General features: G+C 44.1%; 1 protein-coding gene across 1 annotated transcript in view; it reads right to left on the bottom strand.

Annotated features, from left to right (window-relative positions):
• Positions 1–14,335: 14,335 nt before the first annotated feature.
• The window catches only part of SKI (SKI proto-oncogene), a 111,783-nt gene continuing 103,551 nt past the window's right edge, over positions 14,336–22,567 (bottom strand). The window contains exons 7-8 of the mRNA XM_058854893.1: positions 21,092–21,322; positions 14,336–19,066 (exon numbers count right to left, since the gene is read on the bottom strand). Of these exons, the coding sequence (XP_058710876.1) occupies positions 18,878–19,066; positions 21,092–21,322 (420 nt within the window). The 3' untranslated portion in view covers positions 14,336–18,877. The remainder of the gene's footprint in view (positions 19,067–21,091; positions 21,323–22,567) is intronic.

Genomic DNA, 22,567 nt, shown 5'->3' with positions numbered 1-22,567 from the left:
CTAGTGCCACTCATATTTCTTCACCTCCTCAAATTTGAGGTATTTTGCCAACTCTTTAGTTTTTAACATTGTGATACTTGAGAGTTTTTCTCAAGCCCACCTCTAGATTCCTGCCATAGGACTCTTGGTTTTGTGTTTAAAAAGCTGGGTTTCTGTGGCTTTTGAAGTTAGAGGAGAGAAAACCTCAAGAAAATGTGATCCAATAACATCAGGAATCAGAAATCAAAGGAAGCTAATGAAAATTTTATTTCAAGTAATTCTTGAAATTTTTAAACCATTTAAAATTATTTCTGTAGAAAATGTGTTGCTCAATCTGATTAATTATCATAATCCTTCCCTCCATTTTCTGTGCCTTTTCCAGTTCTATTTTCATTTTCTGAAATGGGGTAAAGGTCAGTACTGGACCCAAATATGGGCATAATCATAGATTTAGCTGGGGGACAAAGAAATGCTCTCTGTTTTCCCTTCCTTTTCCAGTGGTTCTTCCCACTGTTTGCCTTTCTGAACATCCTGGAGTATTTTTCTGTTTTCTTGGAACTTTTTGTCCCAGCCTGCAGGTACATCTGCACAGAAGTGGCACTGGTGTCTCTCTGGGTTAAGGTGACACCATTTTTGTACTGATCAAAGGGGACTTGGAGGGTGAAGGAGGTGAGAAGGGAAACCTCAGGCTTGTGGGCAAGAACCTGTGTTTTGTGTGGGCTTTCACACTTGTGATTTCACTTCACAGCTGGGGTGGGTTTCTGCTTGGAGATCCCTTTTTAATTCCAAAGTGAAGATCAGCCAGTGGGGCTTGGGTGAGTTCTGCCAGACCTGCTGAGACCATTTGTTCCAGGGCAGAGTGAGGGGGTAGAGTGAAGGTCTGATGAGAACACAGCTCTTTGGCAAGTGCTCCACAGTGCTGTTTCCAGACTGGACCTGGAGTCCCTCCTAGGAAATGTTAACTCTAGTACTCAAGCTGCCATAATAAAGCCTTTTTATTTGTTTGTTTGGGTTTTTGGTTTTGTTTGGGTTTTGATGGGTTTTTTTGCTTGCCTGGGTTCTCTGTTCAGATGACAGTGTCCGAGTACAAAACTTTGCTCTAGTGAGCATCTGGAAATCTTAGGCTGTGTCCATGCTAGTAAAATCAAGGATGCCTGGGAATGCTCCCAGGAATGTTCACCAAGTGTGGAACATGATACTGTACTAGTGAAGTGCTGGAATGTTGCTTGGCAGAATTTTGGCCTGTGCAGGCTGGTATTTGTCTCAACTATTCCCAGGTAGGGTTTGAAGCTGGAGAACATTCCCAAGAAGTGGTTTTTAGCCAGTCACCCGGATTCAGAGAGCTGAGAGGTTTCCAATCCCAGCATGAGCTGTTCTGTGTCAGCTGCCCTCAATGTTTGGGCACATTCCTGTGAAAATTTAATGTACTGGTACCAATATCTGTCACTTGAAGTGAAAATTTGCCTGAACCCCTCCCCCTGTTGCCTTTCATGTCACCTTTGCTTCTCAGAGAATGTGAATGTGTCTCAGGAGATTGTTTACATGGTGTTTATTTAAATTATGCTCCAGCTAGTGTCATTGTAGCTGACTCTGTGTCAGTGATTTCCTTTGATCAGTCACAAGTACTGATTTAAAATGGAGTTCATGGGCATGAACTTCATGCAGGAGCATATTTTGAATATGTAAGACACTTCTGAACAATATTGTTTTGTGATGTGCTGGCTAAAAGGAAAGATCAAAGATTTACTACTCTAGAGCTATGCTTGTATGCTGTAGAAAGTTCATGTCCTCAAAACACCACAGTTTCAAGAGCTAATTCATGGAAGAAGTGTCCCAGGTTCACCTCTTTGTTTATTTAAAGGTCTAGGAAAAGCAGGGTAGTGGCCAGTGTAAAATCTAGTCACATGTAAGTTGTAAAAATGAAATAGATATCGGCTCAGTGTATCAAATGGAGGCTGTTTTTTTTTTTTTAATAGACTCATCAGAAACTAACCCATACTGTGTATTTTCATTTAGCAGAGTTTTGTTTAATTATTACCTTGATTTTAAATAGCTGTATTATAAATAAGATACATTTATATATAGCATATCATAATAAGATTATGACCATCAATATTTTGCAAATACATTCTGAAGAATTTGAAATTTGTTTGATTTGTCAGTATGAATTAAAAATGAGAGCTCCTATTGGGATTCGGGAGTGTGAATTTGGGGGCTGACTCTGTCAGGCAGTGTCCCAGGGAGCCTGGAGCACTCGGGCTGTTTGGAGTCCGGGATGTGCCAGGAACGGGGCTGGGCAGTGGCATGTGATCGAGCCATGAAGGAAATCAAAGCTCCAGTGCTGGGAGCTGCACTCTGGCAGTTCCTGTCCAGGGCAAGCAGCTCCCAAGATCTTTGAAACATCAAGCAGATGTTTTCAGTGGTTTCCATGTCAAGCTGTCACTCTAATGTACGAACTGTGACCTCGGTGATCACTAATGCAAATGAAACTGGGGAAGAGTTGGGTCTGACCTGTCACCCCGGTGCTTGCACACCCCGATCCTCGCACACCCTGTTGTTGTCTGCTGGAAGAGGAGAAGCTCCAGCCCCCCGGCAGTGGTTCCTGTGCCATTTCTCACAAAGTCACCCAGGCTCTAGGTCAGGCTCTGCTCAGCTCAGGGAGAGCTGTCCCCAACCGCAGCTCTCGTACTTTCCTACTGAGTCACAGTCCCAGCGATAGACAGTAGCACTTTGAGCGCTCACATTAATGAGAGTCCTCGCAGTCGCCTCGGAGAGCACCAGAGCTGGATCACAGGGCGCTGAAAGTCCGAAAGTCCATACCACAATCACGGAGGCTGCGAAAGAAAATTTCCCAGACTCACTTGAAACCAAGTTTTTGCCTTCTTTGAGATGAAACGCTTACCAGGGTTTACAAGCCCTCCTGGTGTCGGGGAAATTCCCTGCAGGGGGTGGTGTAAATGTTGAGGAAAGCTATACTGTAACTGTGAAAGCATGAGAAACCATAGAGGGGTTTTCAAATGAATTTTCAGGTTCATTCACAGCTTGGCTGAAAAGCAGCTGTGGAAAACAAACCTCCTGAGAACTGAAACAGTGCACGGAGTGGAGCTCAGAGCTGCAATTCTTCAGTAAAATGGGGAATTTAAGCATTTCAGTGCTGGGGAAATGAAACTGGCCGGTGCTCTGTTTCACTGGGTGAGAAAACAGCCCATTCTGTAGGGTTTGGCTTTGTTACAGAGTGGTTTTCAAGACATGGGAAGAAGAAAAAAAAAAAAAAAAAAAAGTTATTTTAAATTTCCTTTAGCCCTGGCATATCTTGAGAGGGGAAATACTTTTGTTTGAAATTTCAGTGCTAATCATCAGTGGCTTGATTTAGGGAGTTATTGAATATTATTTTTGAAGGCATTCTATCCCTGTAGGTATCACAGAGTCAGCTGGAGAGGTACACAGGTTCATCATACAAAAAATGTCTTAATTGTTGTCCTGCCCCAAATTGAAGGGCTCATTTTTTGTGCTGGGATCCTTTTTGGAGCTGGTTTTCCATCACAGGGGACGATATGAAATATGGAATATGCTTCCCTTATGGATTCTTCCCTTTTTAACTTAAATTTGCAGATTAATTTTGTTCCAACAACTCATGAAGAATGAATGGGGACAGACAGGTCTTTTTAAAAAGTGTAATATAAATTTGATTGCCCTTAAAAATCAATGCCAATAGGATCCAGATTTTCAAAGCTCGTAAGTGCTTTACATCCAATGATTTAAATTGGAATGAGACACCTCTACAGCTTTTGAAGGTCTATGACTTTTATCTTTTAATTGCCACTGTAATGAAGAGGGGTTTTTCAGGCCTGTCTGTCTCTGTGGTAACCTCATCTTCTTGTGCCTGCCCTACAAGGCCTGCCCAGCTCTATCTCTGAGGTACTGAACTCTTTGAATGAGTTTCCATTTGTTCCCAGCTAGATAAGCAGCACCCTTGTAATACCCCCTTGCTCCAGCGTAGCTCTGACGCAGCTGTTGTGGTGAAGTCTTTATCAGATTAGAGTTTGTCAGGCTCACAAACACAGCCTGGACACTTCTTGTATCTCCAGGGTTATACTGAAGCCCAGGCTACCCTTGGCTTCAGAGTCTCCATTCAGGAAAGTGCTCAAGCACGTGCTTGAGCAAGTGAATAGTCCCACTCAGTGGCTGTGCAGTTCCCTTTGGCTTTGTCAGGGATCTGCTTAAGCATTTCCTCAGATTAGAGCTTGGCGGGTGGCTGATTTATCATCTAAACCAGTTTCTGTGCAGGAGCACATTGTAACAGCCAAGAGGAAATAGGTTCTGCTGCATAACTCCATGTGGAAAGCACACACCTCTTGCAGGAGGAGGTGCTGGAAGAGGGACACTCAGTTCTGCTGGTTCACAAGTAGTTTTGAAGCATGAAAAATACCGCCAGAGGAAGCTAGTTTGCTGAAGGGAGTGCTGTTGTGCAGATGCCCTGCACTGTGAACTCATCCTAAATCAGATTTAATGCAAGAAGATCACTTATGTAATGGATAATTGAAATATAGCAGAAGTGCACAGGATTTGAACTCAGGCTGAGGAAAAAAAAGTCCACAGAAACCCCAGTCAGTGGGCAGGTTGTTGGCCGGACAAGGCAATGTTGGTTTGACCAACATTGTAAAGAAATGTTTTGTGTTTCATAATGTTCTTGTGTCATAGAAGCATTTGACGCATCTGAAAATACCAGTATGTTCAGCAGTTTGAGCTTACTACTCTGACTCATCACACTAAAAATGCCAAAGAAATAAAGCTATTCCTTTGCATCTTTTTAGAGTGGACAGGAAACACACTCAGGTGGTCAAGAAAAGCACCCATCTATCAGGACACCTAAAATTCAGGGGGGTTAAAGATTTCAGCATGGTATCTAGGAACTTTGGCACAATCCTTCATATCCCTACAAACACATGTAGATAATCAAAAATCAGGACTGAGAAATTTGGGTCATTGGATTAGGAGTTTTAGTGAGCTTTCCTGTTATTAACCGTACTTTTGTTGCTCCAACCTGTGTTAGGTGTGAGTCTGTTGCAGCTCCTCATTGGGAAGGAGCACCTACCCTGAGGTATTTGGTTAATCTTTGAACTGTGGGGATCCTTGGCCAGTCCCAGTGGGCAGCCAAGATAAGAGCCACTGCACGGAGCAGGCAATTACACCCAACCTCAGTTCATACCCATTTTGTAAATGATTAGTGGCTGTCTTAGTAAATAATTGTTCACCCCAGCATGTGCAGTGCCCCAGCCTGTAAAATGTTTATAACACCTGAGAATAGTTTATTGCCTCCGTATAAGCTGCTTATAAATGGAAAATTAGTGTGGTGTGGGACCAAGGGCAGGGGCAGAGAGGGCAGTGTTGAGCCTTTATTGCTGAGGTCCAGGATCCTCCTGCCATGGCAGGGATGTGAGATCCTTCAGAGAAGGAAAAAGTGCCCCTTTGAGTGTACCTTAGTTGGAATTGCCAGAGCCCTTTGGGCTCTAATGCATACAGGATTTATCCTGAGGATACAGGTAAGAAGGTATTATGATGACTGGCAGCTGGAAGAGAATGGGGAATGCTGACGCTGCTCTTGGCCGCACCAGAGCTCCGGGCTAGCTCTACAGTGCCACTCCGGCACAGGTAGTCGCCAGGAGTGGGGAACTGCAGGGGAAAGGCGACCCCACTGCAGAACCTTCAGAGCACCAAATCTTGCCGGGCTCTACCAGATCAGGCGTCGTGGGTGATGGCAAAAGGAAGGAGGAGACTCACTCGGCTGTACTTCCCAGGAACAGGTTTATTCAGGAGAGGGGATGAGCACAAGGCTCCGCACTAGGAGAATTCAGCACCGAAGAGAGCCCAGAGCCCCTCTGTGCACTGGATTTTATCTCAGGGGCGGGCACAGTCCAGGGTCCAATGGGATCTCACAGGGGGAGGGGTAAGGGGAGGAGGTTACAATATCAGGGACCAATGGGGATACAAAGAAGGCGGGAACATAACATAACAACCAATGACATGTCAAGGAAGGGATGATATACATGGAAGGAGCTGGAAAGAGAGGTGGGGTTTACAATGATGGACGGGGAGATGCGGCAGGGTAAAGGTGATTGACGGGGAACATTCAGGAAAACTGGGAGGGGTTTACATAACAGACAAATGGAACCAACCAAAGCAGTAAATGGGGGAGAACCAGGAACATACCAAACAGATGAAATAATAACAATTTTAACAGAACTGAATAAACAGACTACAACAGAATGCTGCCTGATTCAGTGCTGGAAGGGACTGGATGGCTCTGGGAGATGTTTCTTTCCATCACTGACTGGGGTTGGGAGAGGCAGACCCTTCCTTATCTGTGGTGTCACAAATCACCTGGGGCTGGGGCTGAATGTCGTACTCACCTCCATCCTCCAAATGTAAATAATCCACAGGACACCAAAAGATGAGTGATGAAAATCACAAGTATCTTTCAGTATAACTGTGATGAACATGTTTTCCTTTATTTTTTTATCTTCCCTTTAAGGATGCTGTTGGCCCTGCTTGACTCACCCTGTTCCCTCTGTTTTGCACTGGCTTCTGGTGGGAAGTTAAGCAGCTGTACCTTTGTTTTCTGTCTTCTCTCACAGCTGCAGAATATGAAATAGTAGCTTTTTGTGTGTTGGAGAGTTTCTTAGGTGACTCAGTAGCCAGAGAATGCTGCAGTGTCCAGTAGATGGAATCTGCACTTTTGTCACTGAAGATCCTGTGCCCCCCTACTGCCACTCCCCAAACCCCAAAGGGAGCTCTGAGTATACTTTAATGTTCAGTTAAGTCTGAATTAACCCAATGTCCTGGCATTTGAGTGTGTTTTTCATGGGCCCTTCCTCTTCCACAGGCCCATTAATGAGGCTAAAATAACATAAATGTAACAGAAGCATAAAAATAACACAAGATCTTTTCTATTGATCATGGCATCAAAACCAGCAGGAACATGTGATGGAATCATGTGCATCCACATTACTTTGGCACCAAAAATGGTTCCCTAAGGCCTGTTAAAAAAACCTATGGAAAAACATAAATACAAATACCACAAGTCTCATAGAATCACAGAATGGTTTGTGTTGGAAAGGAGCGTCAAAGATCATCTAGTTCAAACCCTAAATGTGGTTTTCCCCACGTTTTTTGCTCTAATCCAAGAGCTGCAGTGTGGGCTTGAGAGGAAGGAAGGTGAAGGCTCTTTTCTTGATGTGCATCTTGTTAGAAAAGTGTGGAAACCTCTGATATGGGAGGTTGTTCCATCTGTGACTGGAGAACAAAGCAGAGACTCTTTCTCTGGTGCAAGAATAAAATCTGATTAAAATGAGAATGTGTTTTAGAAAAAAAGGAACCAATAGGAAATACTGGGTAAATTCTGTAGGCTTTACCCAGTTGTGACTCACAGGTGATGCTCAGTTTCTCTCACATGATGCTGAGAGTGCTCATTGATAACTTGAACGAGTGAGAGATGCACATTTCTGTTACAGGTGCTGGTTTTCCGGTTTTATATATACATATAAAATACACAATATTATGTCTACTTATGTTCTAAGACAATAGGATCTGCAATCAGCCTGAAATAAAAGGGCAGCCTCTCTGGAAAACCTGAAAGTTGGGTTCTGAATTGTGGCAGAGAGTAAAAATTCTCTGTTTTTCAGGATTTTCTGGGTTAAAAGCAAGACTGTGCTGTTTGGTTTTTGTCTGATTGTGGGTGGGGGGATTTTGTTTGTTTAATTTTTTTGTGGGGGTATTTTTAGTGCAGTTTATTTAGCACTTCTGCAAGATTTAATGTGATTACTCTTGAGATCTCAGCACACTGAGGTAGAATGTCATAAAGGTGTCTGGTAAACAGATGTTCCAGTCTCTGTGAGCTGCTGGGAAACTGTGCATCGCTGAATTCATGTGGAAGCAGCTGCAGCTTTGGAAGCTGTAGTTTCCTGAATAAATTCTTTGGACATCTATTCCACTTTGGCAACTGTGGCTATGGTGAGATAAAGATACAACTAAAGCCCAATTGCAGCAATAGGCTGGACCTTTTGTCAAACCAACTGATAACAGAAAGGTGAATTCATTTTTGGGAAGTTAGGTCTTGAAGTTTTGAAATTGAACCATTAATGCTCAGCACATATTAATGGGTCAGGAGAGGCTTGTGTCAAGGTTTGCTTGTGTAGGTAGTGAAAAGGTGTTCTGTGCTTTAATACTGGTGGTGTCCATCTCATTGCTGCAAGATCACAACAAGACCCTAAGAAATAACAAGGCTTAATAACAGAATAATTCACCAGGATTATGAGAGGAAGATGTTTTGTTGTGGCTATTTGGGTTTCAGAAAATTTGAGTGTCTGGAGCTCTAATAATTATATTGGATAGCCAAAAAATAGCACCTGTCTTCAAATAGTACTTCTTAAAAATAAAACCTGAAATGGGAGCTGTGCCCAAAGTCATGATGGAGGATTTCAAAATCTAAACCAGGATCTGACACTTTTGCCTGAGCTCCCCAAACTGTTTTGAGGCTTAAATGGAAAGTGTGCAGGCAGGAAAGAAAAGCCTCCCAGGATGTTCTGTGCTGCAACAGGGCTCAGCAGGGATTTCACCCAAAGCACAACTTCTGTTCCTTGGAAGTGGAACTCAGCCTTTTCCATTCTCTGATCTCGGGGTGGGTTCATTCCTTCCCTGTGGAGCTGGTGATCCGTCTTATTTGATGGAGAAATTGCTATGACAAAATGCTAAAAGCTCTTGCTCTGGGCTATTTTTAATCTACTGTAGGAGAACAATCAGAACACATTTTTGGAAGACTTATGTGTGGTACCCTTGTGCTGTGCTGGATGGGATAAATGAGAGTTGACAAAATACAGGACATGAGATTTAAACCTGTGACATTAGAAGTCATAACAACTGTACGCTATCACATTTATGTTCTGGAAGGAAAGGCTTTGCTGTGCAAGAATCTCAGAAATGCCCAGCAGAGGTGCAGGGATGTGGTTCCCACTCAGTCTTTCTGCTTTTTTTGTACAATTGGTAGTGAAATCTCCTCTCAGGCCTGAGTGGGTTTCAGTACAGAATATTTCCCAGCAGTTTTCATGTTGTCTGTGCACAGTAACACAAAAACTTGTTTGTGCACAGGAATACATCTGTGTTTTGTGGAAAGGGCGAAGCTACTTAATGACAGCTCAACTTGTGCAGCCTCAGCAGTTTTGCTGATCCTTTAATAGTCCAGGCTTTCCAACTGCTCCCAATTCTCTGTTCACTGTGCCCATTTCAGAAACAAGAGCCCTGATAAAGCCAAGAGACTTTAGAAATTCTATGAAACACTGTTTTCACCTCAAGTTCAAGGCTCTGCTGAACCCTGCAGTGACTGTTGGTGGTGTTCATCTGCAACACGTGTGCTTCCAGAATTCCACCTCCTTGTGAGGGGCATATCCCAAATTAGTCTGGGGATTGGTTCTGTATGTGCAAATCTGTTCTTGGGCAAGGAAGTGTCACATGAACACTTGGCTGAAGAAAGCAAGCTGTTTAATCTTAAATGGTAATTGTTATCCTCTGACTAATGATAAGCAATATTATGGCCAGTGTATCAGCTGTAATTAAGCAGTAAGACACAACAAGATGTATGTTACACAGAGATAACAGTGCTCTAGAATCAGTGACCTGCAAAGCCCATTATCTCCCAGCTGCACGAGCCAGGGTGTGCACATGTGGTCCCAAAGCCACTGTCCCCTCTGCCCCTGCCTGCAGGCTGCTTCTGGGGAGCAAAAATCGGAAAGGGTTTTGTGTTGTACAACTTTTTAGCAGAGCTTTTTTATCTGAGTAGTTATTTCTGCATGTTTAATAAACCAGTGTGAAACATTCTAAGGTGTCACTCCCTGGAGTTCTGGGAAATGAGCATCACTTCAGGCCAGGCCCTGCAGGGTTGTGCTAGCCAGGGAGGGGTGAGGTGTTTGGGGAAAGATTCCCAATTCCAGCACCAAAGCAGCAGCAACGTGTCATTTGCTCCAGGAAAGAATTCCTGTTGCTTTCACAGATTGCAGAGGGAGCTGGAACATGGGGTTAAATGGACTTTGTTTCAGAGTAGGATTGGTTTTCGGTTAGAATTAAAGGTTGGAGGAGTGAAGTTTGCACTGTTCATACTGAACACAAAACATTTCCTGTGGAGGTGCTGTTGTCCATGACCTGCACAGGGTGCACAAACTGATGCTGCAGGGGCAGAGAATGAAAACCAGGGTGGTACAAGCACCAAGCCAAAGGGGATGAGAGCATCTGAGTCCTGCTTTCTTCAGCACAATTCATGCTCTGTTGTTTAATCATAGAGGAAAACCAGTGCTGGAGGAGGAAACCCCAGTGCGTGAGAGCTTCCAGTAACAGCAAGAGTAGAACAGGATCAGCTTTTCTTTGCTGAGTTCTATTTTACTGCTTTCCTTCATTCATTAAGTTACCTCAATGGAAGTTTGCAGGGCAAAACACTTTGATGCTGATCAGATTTTCAGTCTAAGCATCCTGGATGTGGATCTGCTGCTCCTTGGTACTGGGCTGCTGTGGATAATTGCACAAAATTAAAATACAGATCAAATTGCTGTGTTTTGCTCCTATGTAACAGTCTGTCTCACACTTAGTTATTCAGGCTTTACTCCCCACAGACATACAAATTGGAAAGTCACTGGAATCTTGATAAACAAACTGCTGACAGTTTAGTCTTGGCAGAGGGAGAAAAGCAGCAATAAACTGAGGTGAGAACAGTATCATCTAATGTCTTTTAGCCAGTAATTGCTAGGACAGAGTATGTGTGCATGGATTTCCCAAGTTCGGGGTGATGTTACCCATTCAAGTGAGTGGGTTCTTATTTAGCCAAATAATAATTTGAAAGATCTTTAGAAAGATGTAAGCAGTGTAGGCAATCCCTTTGTAGCCCAAGTTGTGCTTTTGAAGTAGAGATCAGTTCTGAGGGTTGGAATGGCACTGAGCCCATCTGGACCCTGATTTCAGTGGATGTCCTGGATATTACTGTATTAAAAATATAAATACATAAAGTTAAGTTTAATATAAGAGCAGAGAGACAAGGCAGAGGCCAGACCCAGCTGTCTGCTCCTCAGAGCCCCTCTCCCTGGTGTGAGTGTTTCTGATTACAGCTGTGCACTGTAAATGCCTGCTCCATGTCTGGGGATAATCCATTCAGAGCAATTACAAGGCATCCGTCACCAGCAGGACCTGAGCCACAGGCTGCTTATCTGGAAAAATTGATGGAAGGGAAGGAGGGAGCAAGGGGAGGAAATCAATGCCTTTCCCCAGTGTTATCTGCCAAATTGAATTAAACAGCAAGGGATCTCTGCATGGGAGCTGCGCATGGTGTGCTCAGATCTGGGCAGGGATGGTGGCAACTGCCCTGGGCTTCTGCTCCCTGGCAACTTCTTGGGCATCCACTGGTATCAGTGGGGCTCGGATGGGCACAGGGAGTTCAGAACTTCCCATGCAGAACCTCCAACCCCACAGCAGCAGGGCCAGATGGGAGCCTTGTGTCTGTTCACAGTCCTGATGTACAATCCCATCCTGTGGGGGTTTTTTTGTGTAACCAAAGTCCCATCCCAGTTTTTCCATGCAGAGCATTGTAGGGAAAGCAGCAGGGCTGACATCAGCAAAGATGCATTAATAGTAGGCTGCACAGTCAGGACTAGGAAACCTCTATTGCTGAAAAATGCTGTGTATGTTGAATCCCTTGGCACTGCAGTGTACTCCTGAGCTGGGAGCTGCTGCCAGGCAGAGAGGCTGGAATGTGAGGCAGAGGATTTGTGGGGGAGTTTAACTGTGGAAGGTAGTCATGCCCTCTGCTGCTCCACTCACCTTGTGGGTTGGAAAGATAACTGAAAGAAATGTGACCTCTCTGTGTCTGACTGGTCACTTTGCAAAGCAGTGCTGGAAATTGAGGAGCTGCATGCAGGAATGCTGAGCAGCCTGGGAAGGGACACTTTGCCCTGCTGGGCCTTGCAGTTGGCACTGCCAAGATGTTTGATGGGTGCTTCCTGCTGGGACCATGAGCAGTAGGAATGTGGCTGCAGGGAGGCCACAGCAGGGCCCCCGCACTTGGGATGCTGGCTGAAGTGGTTTCACCTGTGGGCTGTGGCCAAGAGCTCTGTTCATGCACTCTTTTCATGTGTGGTACCTGTTTGATGCTTGGCCACATAAAGGGAATGGTTTAATGACCTTTTCTGACAACCAGACAATAAAGGAATTTCTATTCCAGGGCTGGAACTGAGCACATGGAACAACCCAAAACACTGTGTTATAAGAAGGGCTTATAAAGGGCTCTTTGTAAACTTTCTTCCCAAGATCATGGTCACTCAAGCTTACAGTGTTTACAGAAATTAAGTTTTGGAGCAAATCTGACCTTTGAAGCAGTGAAACCTCATTTTCTTTTGACCTGCGCAGGTGTCCCCTTGCTCCTTGGAGTCTTCCTCAACTGCATAGGTATAAGAGACAGAAGAGCAGTGGTGGAAGGGTCAGAGGACTGGGATGGCTGGGGCAGGGTGACTCTGGGGCAGTGTTATACGGGTGGAATTCTCAAGGTTCCAGGTTGAGCAGCTGACTCAACAGAAACAAATACAAAAGTAAGTCCAAAACCATGAGCCAGAAACCCCACAGATGCTGTGCAGAACAATTCAACTCAATCAGTCCAGACCAGAGAGCTGTGGAAACTCTTTTCCCTCCTAAATAAAAGTGTGTGGGAATTTGCATTGCAGTCAGGTAATACTTACAGTGCACATAAGCCATCTCATAAAAATTCCAGCGGTGTGTATGTCACACAGCTGGGTTTTATTAGAGCTGTGCTCTTCCTCCTGACAGTGCCTCGGAGCTCAGATCTCCATTAACTCTAGCATTCCTGGGCTTCTGCTGCTTCCTGGATTCCTGTCATTTTCCACATGTTGTATCCCTTCCCTGCAGGATGTGTTTCTTTAATGTCTTTTCAGCAAATGAAGTGGGAGCACCAAAGAGTTTGGTTTGGATCCCTTGAGCAATAACAAGGAGTCTCCTCATTTCTCCCCAAAATCCCTCAGGCCTCTCCCTGCTCTGTGTGTGTTGAGCTTCCCTGTGTTCCATCTGCCAGGTTGGGATTGGGGGCCTGCTCACAGGACATTGGGAACCACTGAGGTGCTCTGTTTAACCCCATTTGTGGGATTTTGTGGCCATTTCATTCATCCATGCCCCACACAAGGTTTGGATTTCACACGTATATACCCGGTGTTTGGGTTTTCAGTGTTGTTTTCTGATAGCTGGATAACACAAACTCTTAAATTTAAGTCATGAAAAGTTTTTACTCCAGGCCTCAGGAAATTGAATTATTTATATTTATTTCAGCTACTTTGAGTTTGGGTCAGTTCAGCTTGCTTAGTTATTGGGCAGGTTCAAGTCTCATTCCTAACGTTTCTCATTCCTAGTAAACTGAAGTTATTTTGTCAGCAGAACCAGAATTTTCAAACCCAGTTAGTTACCCCTTACCCAGAAACACAAGACAGCTTGACTAGGCTTTACCAATCTGTGTTGTTCCACTCAGAAGTCCTTGGAGACAGAATATGTAATTTTCTCAGCCTCTGGTACCAAGCCTTATCAATCCAAGTCTAGTTTGCTATTTCGTTTGGAACAGGAATACCATGACAAGTTTCTCTGAGAAGGAACAGCAGGAGGGAAGCTATCTGAACTTTTAATTTCAGGACCTGGAGTTATAGTAAGGTTGTGCAGCTGGAAGGACAAGGATGTGGACAGGATATGAGGTATGAGATCCCTCCCCAAGGATGTGGAGTTGCATTTAGGACACAAACTCACCCCTTAGAAAGCTGTGTGAGTCTCAAATAAGAAGAGATTTATTTTTTTTAAGCTCTTTGCTCATTCTCCAGTTTTATCACTACTTTACAAAGGCATTTCAGAAATGTCCCATAGCTGTGGAAATTCTGCAGCCACTTCTCAGAAAACCATGAGAGAATTATTCTGACATAAGTTTCCATCTGCTGCTTTTTGCTTTTTCCCCTCTTGTGCTTCTTTTTCTTTGACCTAGAACAAACTTCTCTATGCTTACAATACTCACTAATCCAAAGAAATTTCACTTGAGTGTTAGAATTTCCCCACGCAGTGGAATGCAGTGATCCCAATTAAATTCCAGTCTCCTTCCAGGAGTGTCCATGCAGCCCTGCAGAGGCTTTGTATTAAATGATTCCTTGGGGAGAGTCCTTTTCCTGGGCTCTCCAGGAAAACAGGAACCAGGTGCTGTGGGATCATGGCCGTGGTAAATTGAAGGGGGGATCAGCACCTCAGCAAAGCACAGAGAACTCCAAAAACATCCCAGAGCTCTTTATTTTTTTCTGGACAAACAATTTTATTTTCGGTAATGCGTCTATACACTGTACATTCAGTCACTGTGGTATATAAGCATAGCTATTTTCATACATAATCTCATAAAGTCCTTTATTTTACAATATTATCTGCATCGGTGGGGAGGGGATGTGGAAAAGGGGGTGGAAAAGGACTATCAAGGTACACAGCGAAATAGATAAATATGCCAAGCTTTTTTCTTATTTTTTTTTTAAATCAGGCATTTATAAACAAGAAAGCATACATTACTTACATAAAAATAGTTCTAGAATAGTAGAGTAAGTCATAATATTGTCATTAGCAGCAGCATAGGAGAGACCAGGATAACAAAAATGTGCTGAAATGCTATTGGCTATTATAAATGTAAAGATTTATTTTTCTTTAATTGAAAAAATGTCATTTCTGTGAGTTCTTTCAATTTAAAAAAAAACCAAAACAAAACCAAAAAAACAAAACAATAACCAAGCCAACAAAAAACTTCTCTCTAAAACACATGGACTGCTGAGAGGGCAGAATGGAACAAAAACCAACCTTTTGGTAATAAAATACTTTACAGTGAAAATAAGGACAAATAAAATGTAAATGATTGAGAAGAAAAGGTTATAACCCACATTGAAAACTTGCAAAAAGATTTTGTTTTGTTTTTTTCTAACAGACAGCAAAGGTTCTTCTCAGTTAAAAACACAACTCATAAAACAAGACAACTACCAAGTAAGAAAGAGTTTTGAAAAAGTAAACACCATATACACTTATAATACAACAGTGTAAAATGAAAAAAAAAAGTATTTACATGTTGAATTTACTTTTAATGTTTTTTTACATTGGCTAGTTCTGTTTGAAAAGCAGAATATTATGTATAGAATTAGCTGCTCCATAGATATGAATGTTATTGCTGTTGTTTTTTTTTTCCCTTTGTTAAGTCTTCGTTCAGTAATAGAAACAAGGAGTAATTAAACTGAATTATACAAGTAGTAATATATTTGTAGGTACAGGGAGAGTCAACAGCCTGTACGAAACACCTCTTCTCCCTTGGAACTTCTTAAAGGAAACTAAAGCACAGAGGAATGGGAGATGGAGGCACAGCCCCTCTCCCTGGAATGCAGCAGGGAGTGGGGGCTGCAGGAAGGAAGGAATTCCATGGGACCAGGCTCACACAGCTTTACTGAGGTGTTGCAGACACCGGAATGACCCCAGAGCTCCCTGGTCTCGAGCACCTTCACACAGGGGGCCTGCTCTGCAGAGCTCCCCCAGCAAGAATCAGCCTCTGGGGCTGGGACAGAGACACTTCTCATTACTCTGAATTAGAAATAAATTACACACTGCAGAAACAACTTATCTGTTCTGCAGAAAGAACAATCTGATTGTTAAACATGGTTAGGAAATGCCCAGTAGTTTAAGCCAAACCCAGCCCTGCGAGCCCCTCCTGGGCACTGGCTGCTGCTGGAGAATGTTTGTTCCTGCTCTTCTTGCACCTTATTTATTTTTATGCTTTTAAACCTTCATTGATAGAAATGGCCTTTCACTCCCAAGGACCAAATCCTAGTATTACCCTGCCTGGAGTGACTGTGAGTGGGGCAGAAAGCAAAGCCCCAGATGTAATTCTGGTTTGGAGATTCTGTGCTGCCCCTGTGACATGTTACCTGTGCGGCACAGGTGAGACTGCTTGGTGGTGATTGACTATTGTACTGTTCTGCTTTTTTTCTTTGAAAATCCTGCAGATTTCCTTCCTTCAGGAGCATGGGAGCCTCATACCCAGTGAGTGACTGCATTTCCCTGGACACAAAAAAGAAAACTCATGGTATGCTCAGGTGAGTGGCTTTTCCTGGGAGACAACAGCTGGACAAGTTGCTATTTTGGGGGGGGTTATAAAGGGACAGAAACGATCATAGATCAGGGGGAAAAACCCAAACAAGCAAAATTTCCAAAGCCAGGCTTCCATGAGCCACCATAGGAGCAGGGTCTGTTCCTCTGTGTGGTTCCCAACACAGCAGTAAAGCAGAGCACAAGATACTAGAAATGCACAAAAAAGATCAGCTACAGCTACAGTTGTTTAGTTTCCCTTGAAGAAATAAGTAGATAATAGAGATCTGGAAATCATAAGGCTGAGAACAGTTTTCTGCATACTGCATAACAAAAGAACCCCTTTACATAAGACAGTAATAATGCCCATTAATGACTATATGGCAGAGTTTAATCCATGCATATGACTAATAATCGCAGAAAAAACATACAATGAAAATAAAACCCCATATTAAAAAACCAAAAAACAACAAACAACCTGCTCAAGCATGATCAAAATTCTTTTTGCATTGCACTTTAGAAGGAGATCTGCACCTAGAGCCAGTCTCCAGCATCCCAAACACACAAGGGCCAACCCCTGTATCCACAAACAGGTTTAGGTCATTGACTTGGTGTGACTGTTTCTTGCTCCCATCAGTTTTACATTGTCACAGTAATTCCACTCCTTTCAGATTTCTTCTTTTTTGTACCTAAAACATATATATGAACTTCTTTGTTAATGCTCACAGTTACTATAATGGTTACTATAATGGTTTCAAGCAAATAGCTCTTGTTTAAAAAAAAAAAAAAAATCTCTCTAATGTACTGTAAGTAAATACCATAATTTTAGGATTGGAAGCCACTTTCTATCTACTGGGAAATAATTTTGAAGCTTACATAGTTTGCATTAATGTCCAAAAGCAAATAAAGATTACTGGAAATATGTTTCTTCTTTTAGAATAACTCTGGGTATGATGATGCATAGGGGGTTCTCTTTTTTTTTTTCCTTTTTCTTTTCTTTTTTTTTTCTTTTTATTCTTTAAGGTAAAAAAGCATCAGCATTGCCTAGAGAAGATGCTGAGAGGAAAAATGAGCTGGAAGGCACATCTGCAGCCCCAGATCACGTTTTCACTTGAGTGTGTCAGAGGTGAGTGTTTATGGGTGAAAATTAACTTTTCTCCTGATCATTAAAGCACCAGCTTTATTTGTTAAGCACTTTTGGAAGCATGTCTGCTGCTCCCTAGCTTAGGTCAGATACACAGCCATGAAACCAGGTTCTAACTGAACCAGCAGCACAGGGACAATTCCTGCTCTGGGTATTCTGGACCTGCAGGATCCTCCTTTGCTTACACAGATGCTGATGGGAAGTGTCAGTGGTGGCAGATTGGGTTCATGGTTTGTATAGCTGTTAGGACAGAATATCAAATGCTTGACATGTACATCTTAGAAACAGGGAATAAAATGCAAAGTAAGATTCTGACAAAGTGCAGGTTTAAAAAAAAAAAAAATATATATATATAAAACCTCAGCACCACCCCCAAGGCAGTGATGGTTTGCTGCATTGTATCCCGGGCCTGTGGCTTGGATCCCAAAATTAAAGTAATTTCTCTTTTTAAAAACAAAAAAGTTTTTTAAAAACAGATGTAGGCTTATTCACAGCAGCAAAAGTGTTGGTTTTCTGTTCTGTAGTATCTGACACTGCGACGTTGGACTCTCCTTGGGCACAGAAATCCTCACTGACAGTTCAGAATGGAAGCAGGGAAATACTGAATTCATGGTAAGATGGTGCAACAAGATGAGTTTTCCAGAAACTGAAAGCTGAAGATTTCAGAATGACTTCAACACACAGATGTCTCTGCCTTGTTCCTCTACCAAGTGATCATCCATTTCCTTCCTTTCTTCCTTTCTTTTCCCAAGGCTGAAGTGTTCCTAGGTGAAGTCTCTGAACACAGGGGGAGAAGTGGGGCTGGGCTGGGGTTCTCAATCCAACCCCTTCTCCTCCCCTCACCCCCTGCACACTCCTGCATCTTCCCTTCTTTCTGTGTCCAGGGCAGGAAATGGACATAATTCATTCTAAGGAAAAAAATCAACTTGGAAAAGCATTCTGAACATCTCCTACACCTACGTGATGGGATAGAACTGTGATGGCTTCTGAGATGGCTGGAAAACTGCTCCTGACATGGATGGCATCATCACCACAGAGGGGCTTCTGCACAAAGAATCCCAAAGCCTATAAAGTCATTAAAAATTGTGCATCAAAGGTTTTTTATTTTTGATTTTTTTTTTGTTTTGCTTTTAAAGGTTCCTTATAAAAATCTTGTTAATTTTTTTTTTAATACCAAGTCTGTGTAATGAATTATTTTAAATAGCTTATAAGAAAAGTTGATTTGTTTTTAAATTCCAAAATGTTCCAACAGGAAGGAGAACACAAAGCCACTGCTGTGCTCGCCTTGGACTCCAGGTTTAGCTGGACCATGCTGCTTTGCTTGGAGTTTGCCAGTAGAAAATTTGCTGTGGACTTAAAAGTATTTTGTTTACAAACGCTTTGTGTTTTCTAGGCACAGTAAGATGTTGTGCTATATGGATTGGGAAAAAAGAGGCGGAATTCAGTGCTTCTGTTCTAGAGAGTAACATTTGCCTTCCAACTACTGAGAATCCATATTCCTAAAGTGTGTGCCAGGACACCGCTACTCACACATGCACTCCCAGTCCCACTCTCTCCCTCCCTGTGCTGGGGGATGAGGCATCAGTTCTCCATGGGGCTCGAGGTGCTCTCACTGCTGGGCTGGCTGCTGGCTTTAGGCCACAGTTGTTCCTGAAGTTCCTTGACCACCTTCTCCAGGTGCTCTCGGGCCTCCCGCTCGTGCAGGAGGTCGGCACGGAGCTGCTCCCGGTCGGCCTCGGCATGCTGCAGCTTCACCTGTAGGTCCTCGATCTGCAGGGACAGGACACATAGGGTTGTGGAACATGAGGTAGGGCAGAGCATGTGCCTCCCCACAGACCTTGCACAGGGTCAGGGAAGCAAGAAAATGTGTACTCCAGGCATAGGATTATCAAGACTGAGGCAAGGAAGGAATTCCCTGTTTCTTTTTCCCCATTACTGCAGTACAGTGCCCACTTAGCTCTGAAACTCAAACATTCCCAGTGACTCCAGCTTCAGCATGGAAGGTGAAAACCAGAAGAGTTAAGACACAATTCAAGAATTCCTTAGTGTCACAGAACTCTGGTCACTTCTTCGAGCATGGCTGTTATTTCTTTAGGCAGTGATGGCAGCTCAGCAAAGCAAACACCAGCTGTTGGCAGAGGATTCACTTTCAGCTCTTTTACAATGATTGTTAATGAAAGCGACCAGAAAGACCAGCAGAAAGCTGCTGATTGGCCAGGCCTGCCCCAGCTATGGATTGATTAAAGCCCTTCAGTGCTCCCACTCTGCTCCCAGCAGGACCTGCAGCTGCCCTTAGTCTCCCTGATCTCCTGTTTGGTACTTGCAGACAGAAAAGGCAAGAGAAAGCCCCCAGGACTGGAGGGTGCAAATATCAGAGAAACAACACCCAGCAAGAAAGGAAATGTCAGCAGTCAGCAATGATTGCCATTTAACAAGGAAAGGAAACCTCCAATGTTTTTGGCTAAAATGCAGGTAAACCTCCCCATCCATATTTGGATTTCAGTATCAAGGCAAGAAAAGGAAGACATAAACCACAGCTCCTCAATGGGTATTAAGTATCTAATACATTAAGCCTACATAGAAGCATTTCCACCCTGACTCTTATCTTCTCCCACCCTGCCCTGATGTTGTTTCTGTAGACTGAGCCTGTCTAGAGAACTGTGGTTTCCTCAAAAATAGTATCTGACCAACTTCCTCTTGCACCCCAAGCTGTAGCTACAATGATGTATAAAGGTTGATTTTAAAATTTCTCAAGAACTTAAGTTATAATGATATCTTATAAAATTCAGTCCTGCGAGTGAGTTACTTTGCCGGAGTTTTGTTACCAGCTGTGCCAGCCACGAAACAGGAGCTGACACGTACCCTTTGTTCAAAGAGAGCTCTGGGGGGCTCAGGGGTGACTGCGACAGGGGGCTGCTGCAGGGGACACTGCCAACCTGCCAGGCCTGGCCTCAGAAAAGAGGCATAATTGGCTCCTTGAGCTCTTTTTGAGGTGATTTTTAGCCTTTAAGCTTAGGAAACCTCATCTATTCCTTCCCAAGGAGGGAATGCATTAGGAGACTGACAATGCCCAGTGTCACACAGTAACCCCAGGACACACTTGAGCCCCCCAAGCCCAGCCCAGCCTGTGTTCACCTGCCCTGCTGCTGCTCCCAGGGCCCTGCAGGGAACGCCCAGCACAGCAGCCCTGGAGCGGCTCTGTTTAGTCTGGACACCCCTTATCAGTGAGACATCCTGTGATGCTGAGAGGAAGTCCCACATCATTTCCTGCTCCTGGCCAGACATGTCCCAGCATGAGCAGGCAGCCACTCCCCTTCCCCTTATCAGAGCTCTGGAGACTGAGTTTTGCTAGTGCTCTTCCCCTCCTCCCTTAAAGCCACCACACCAGGGACCTGTAGCTCCCACCTCCAGGAGCACCTGTGTCTCACAACAGGCTGCTCCAGCACCCCTGAAATTCCCTCTGCCACGAGCTTTTCAGGGCTATGTTAAACTGTGTAAAGTACTGGACGTATATATAAATAACACAAATTAAAGTATAGGAACCAGTAGCTTTTGAGGACTATGTTTGAGGGCTCCCTTTGACATGGGAGGCCCTGCACACCTTGTGGCAGGTGCTTGGAATAAGTTTAAATTCAGGCCCCATTTTTTGGAGTCCTGGCTGGCCCCTGCTCTGTGTTGATGCCTCTCCCAGCCAGGTTCCCAACTCAGGAGCAGAGCTGGGAGCGGTGCTGGGCAGGGGATGCTGGGGCAGGGGGAGGGAGCCAAGGAGCTGCTCCAGCCCCTGATGGGTCTCACCTGTGCTGAGTACTTGGCCCGGAGCCTGCCGGCCTCGCAGCCCTTGTCACACACACGGATCTGCCGGGCCTGCTCCAGCTCCCTCTTCAGCCGGACTCGGGACTCATTGGCCTCCTTCATCTTCTTCTCGTTCTCGGCTCGCAGACGCTCGATCTCTTTCCTCAGGTTGCGCTTGGCCTCTGTTGCTTCTCTCAGCTTCTCCTTCTTGGCCACTCTCAGGAACTCCAGCTCCTGGGACACAGAAGCAGGTAAGGAGTGAGTGCAAAGAAGCACAGCTGCAAGGGGAGCCATCCAAACCACATTCCCACCTCCTGCTAGTTGTGGCCAAGGCAGCCTACAATTAAACCCCACTCTGAACTTTGCACAAGCCCTTCCCCTTTAAATCCTGTGGAGTTCCTGCACTCCAGCTACCCTGAAGGCCAGGATAACAAAAAGCTCAGCGCTGCAGCCCCGTTTTGCTTTGTCAAGCAGAATAGCTGCAACCATCTGGGCCTGAATAAAGATGAACTGCAGTTGAAGAGAGCTCCAGCATCAGCTCCATGTTCCAAACCACCCGACTGCAGTTCCTGGGCTGGAGTTGAAGGCTCTGAAGATGCACAACGTGGAAAGTACAGTTCTGAGTGTCCTTTGTGTACAGCAAAACTCAACAGGGTATCAGAAATCAATTCTGTTTTATCAAGCCCCACCCCCACCTCCCCAAAAATTCACTCAAGGAAAGGACAGAACACAAAATGTGTCTTTTCTAGCTCTGGAGTGCTGTAGGTGACTTGGGTGAGCCCCAAGACTCCTGACAACGAGCCCATAGACTGCTCTGTCACAAGAGCTGTAAAACTCCAGGCTAAAACCTGAAGCTGAATAGAAACCATAATTTGCTCTGGGAACTGCCCCTCCTCCTGTCCAGGCTGGGAGCTGCTGCCTTGGAATCTCAAATCCATGAGGCAACCATTAATTGAAGTGATAATGATAAGGAATCTTCAAGATACAAAGGAAGAAACTCCTAAGTTGTTAAAAACATGTTCACAGCAAGCACAGAGTTATGGCTCACATTTCCTAAATAGTTAAATTAGAAATTAAAGATCCGTTTCTTCCCGCAGAAGCAGCATTTCCTCCCTGTCCGAGTCAAACCCTCCAGTCCCAGTTGCTGTGAAGTAACACTGCAGGGTCATGGGAAATTCACTCTTCTGACAATCTCACTTCCCAGTCAGGCCTTTGTTAGCTCTGGAAATACACACACAGCCCCTGGAAGTACAGAGAGCCTCTGGAAGTACACACACACAGCCCCTAGAAATATACACACACCTCTTCTTGTGTGGAACTGGGAATCCACACCTTCCCAAATGGAGAATGATAGTTGGACATAGTCCCCTGCCCCTGACACAGGGCTTGATTAATGCTCAACTGCTTCATATAATTCCTGCTTTAAGTACACACTATTTAGGTATTACACATAAATGTTTACTTTTAAATACATAAAAT

The sequence above is a fragment of the Poecile atricapillus genome, chromosome 22, assembly GCF_030490865.1.
Source record: "Poecile atricapillus isolate bPoeAtr1 chromosome 22, bPoeAtr1.hap1, whole genome shotgun sequence".
NCBI lineage: Eukaryota > Metazoa > Chordata > Aves > Passeriformes > Paridae > Poecile > Poecile atricapillus.
Note: the sequence above shows the minus strand (reverse complement) of the source record. Positions and strands in the feature narration are given on the sequence as shown.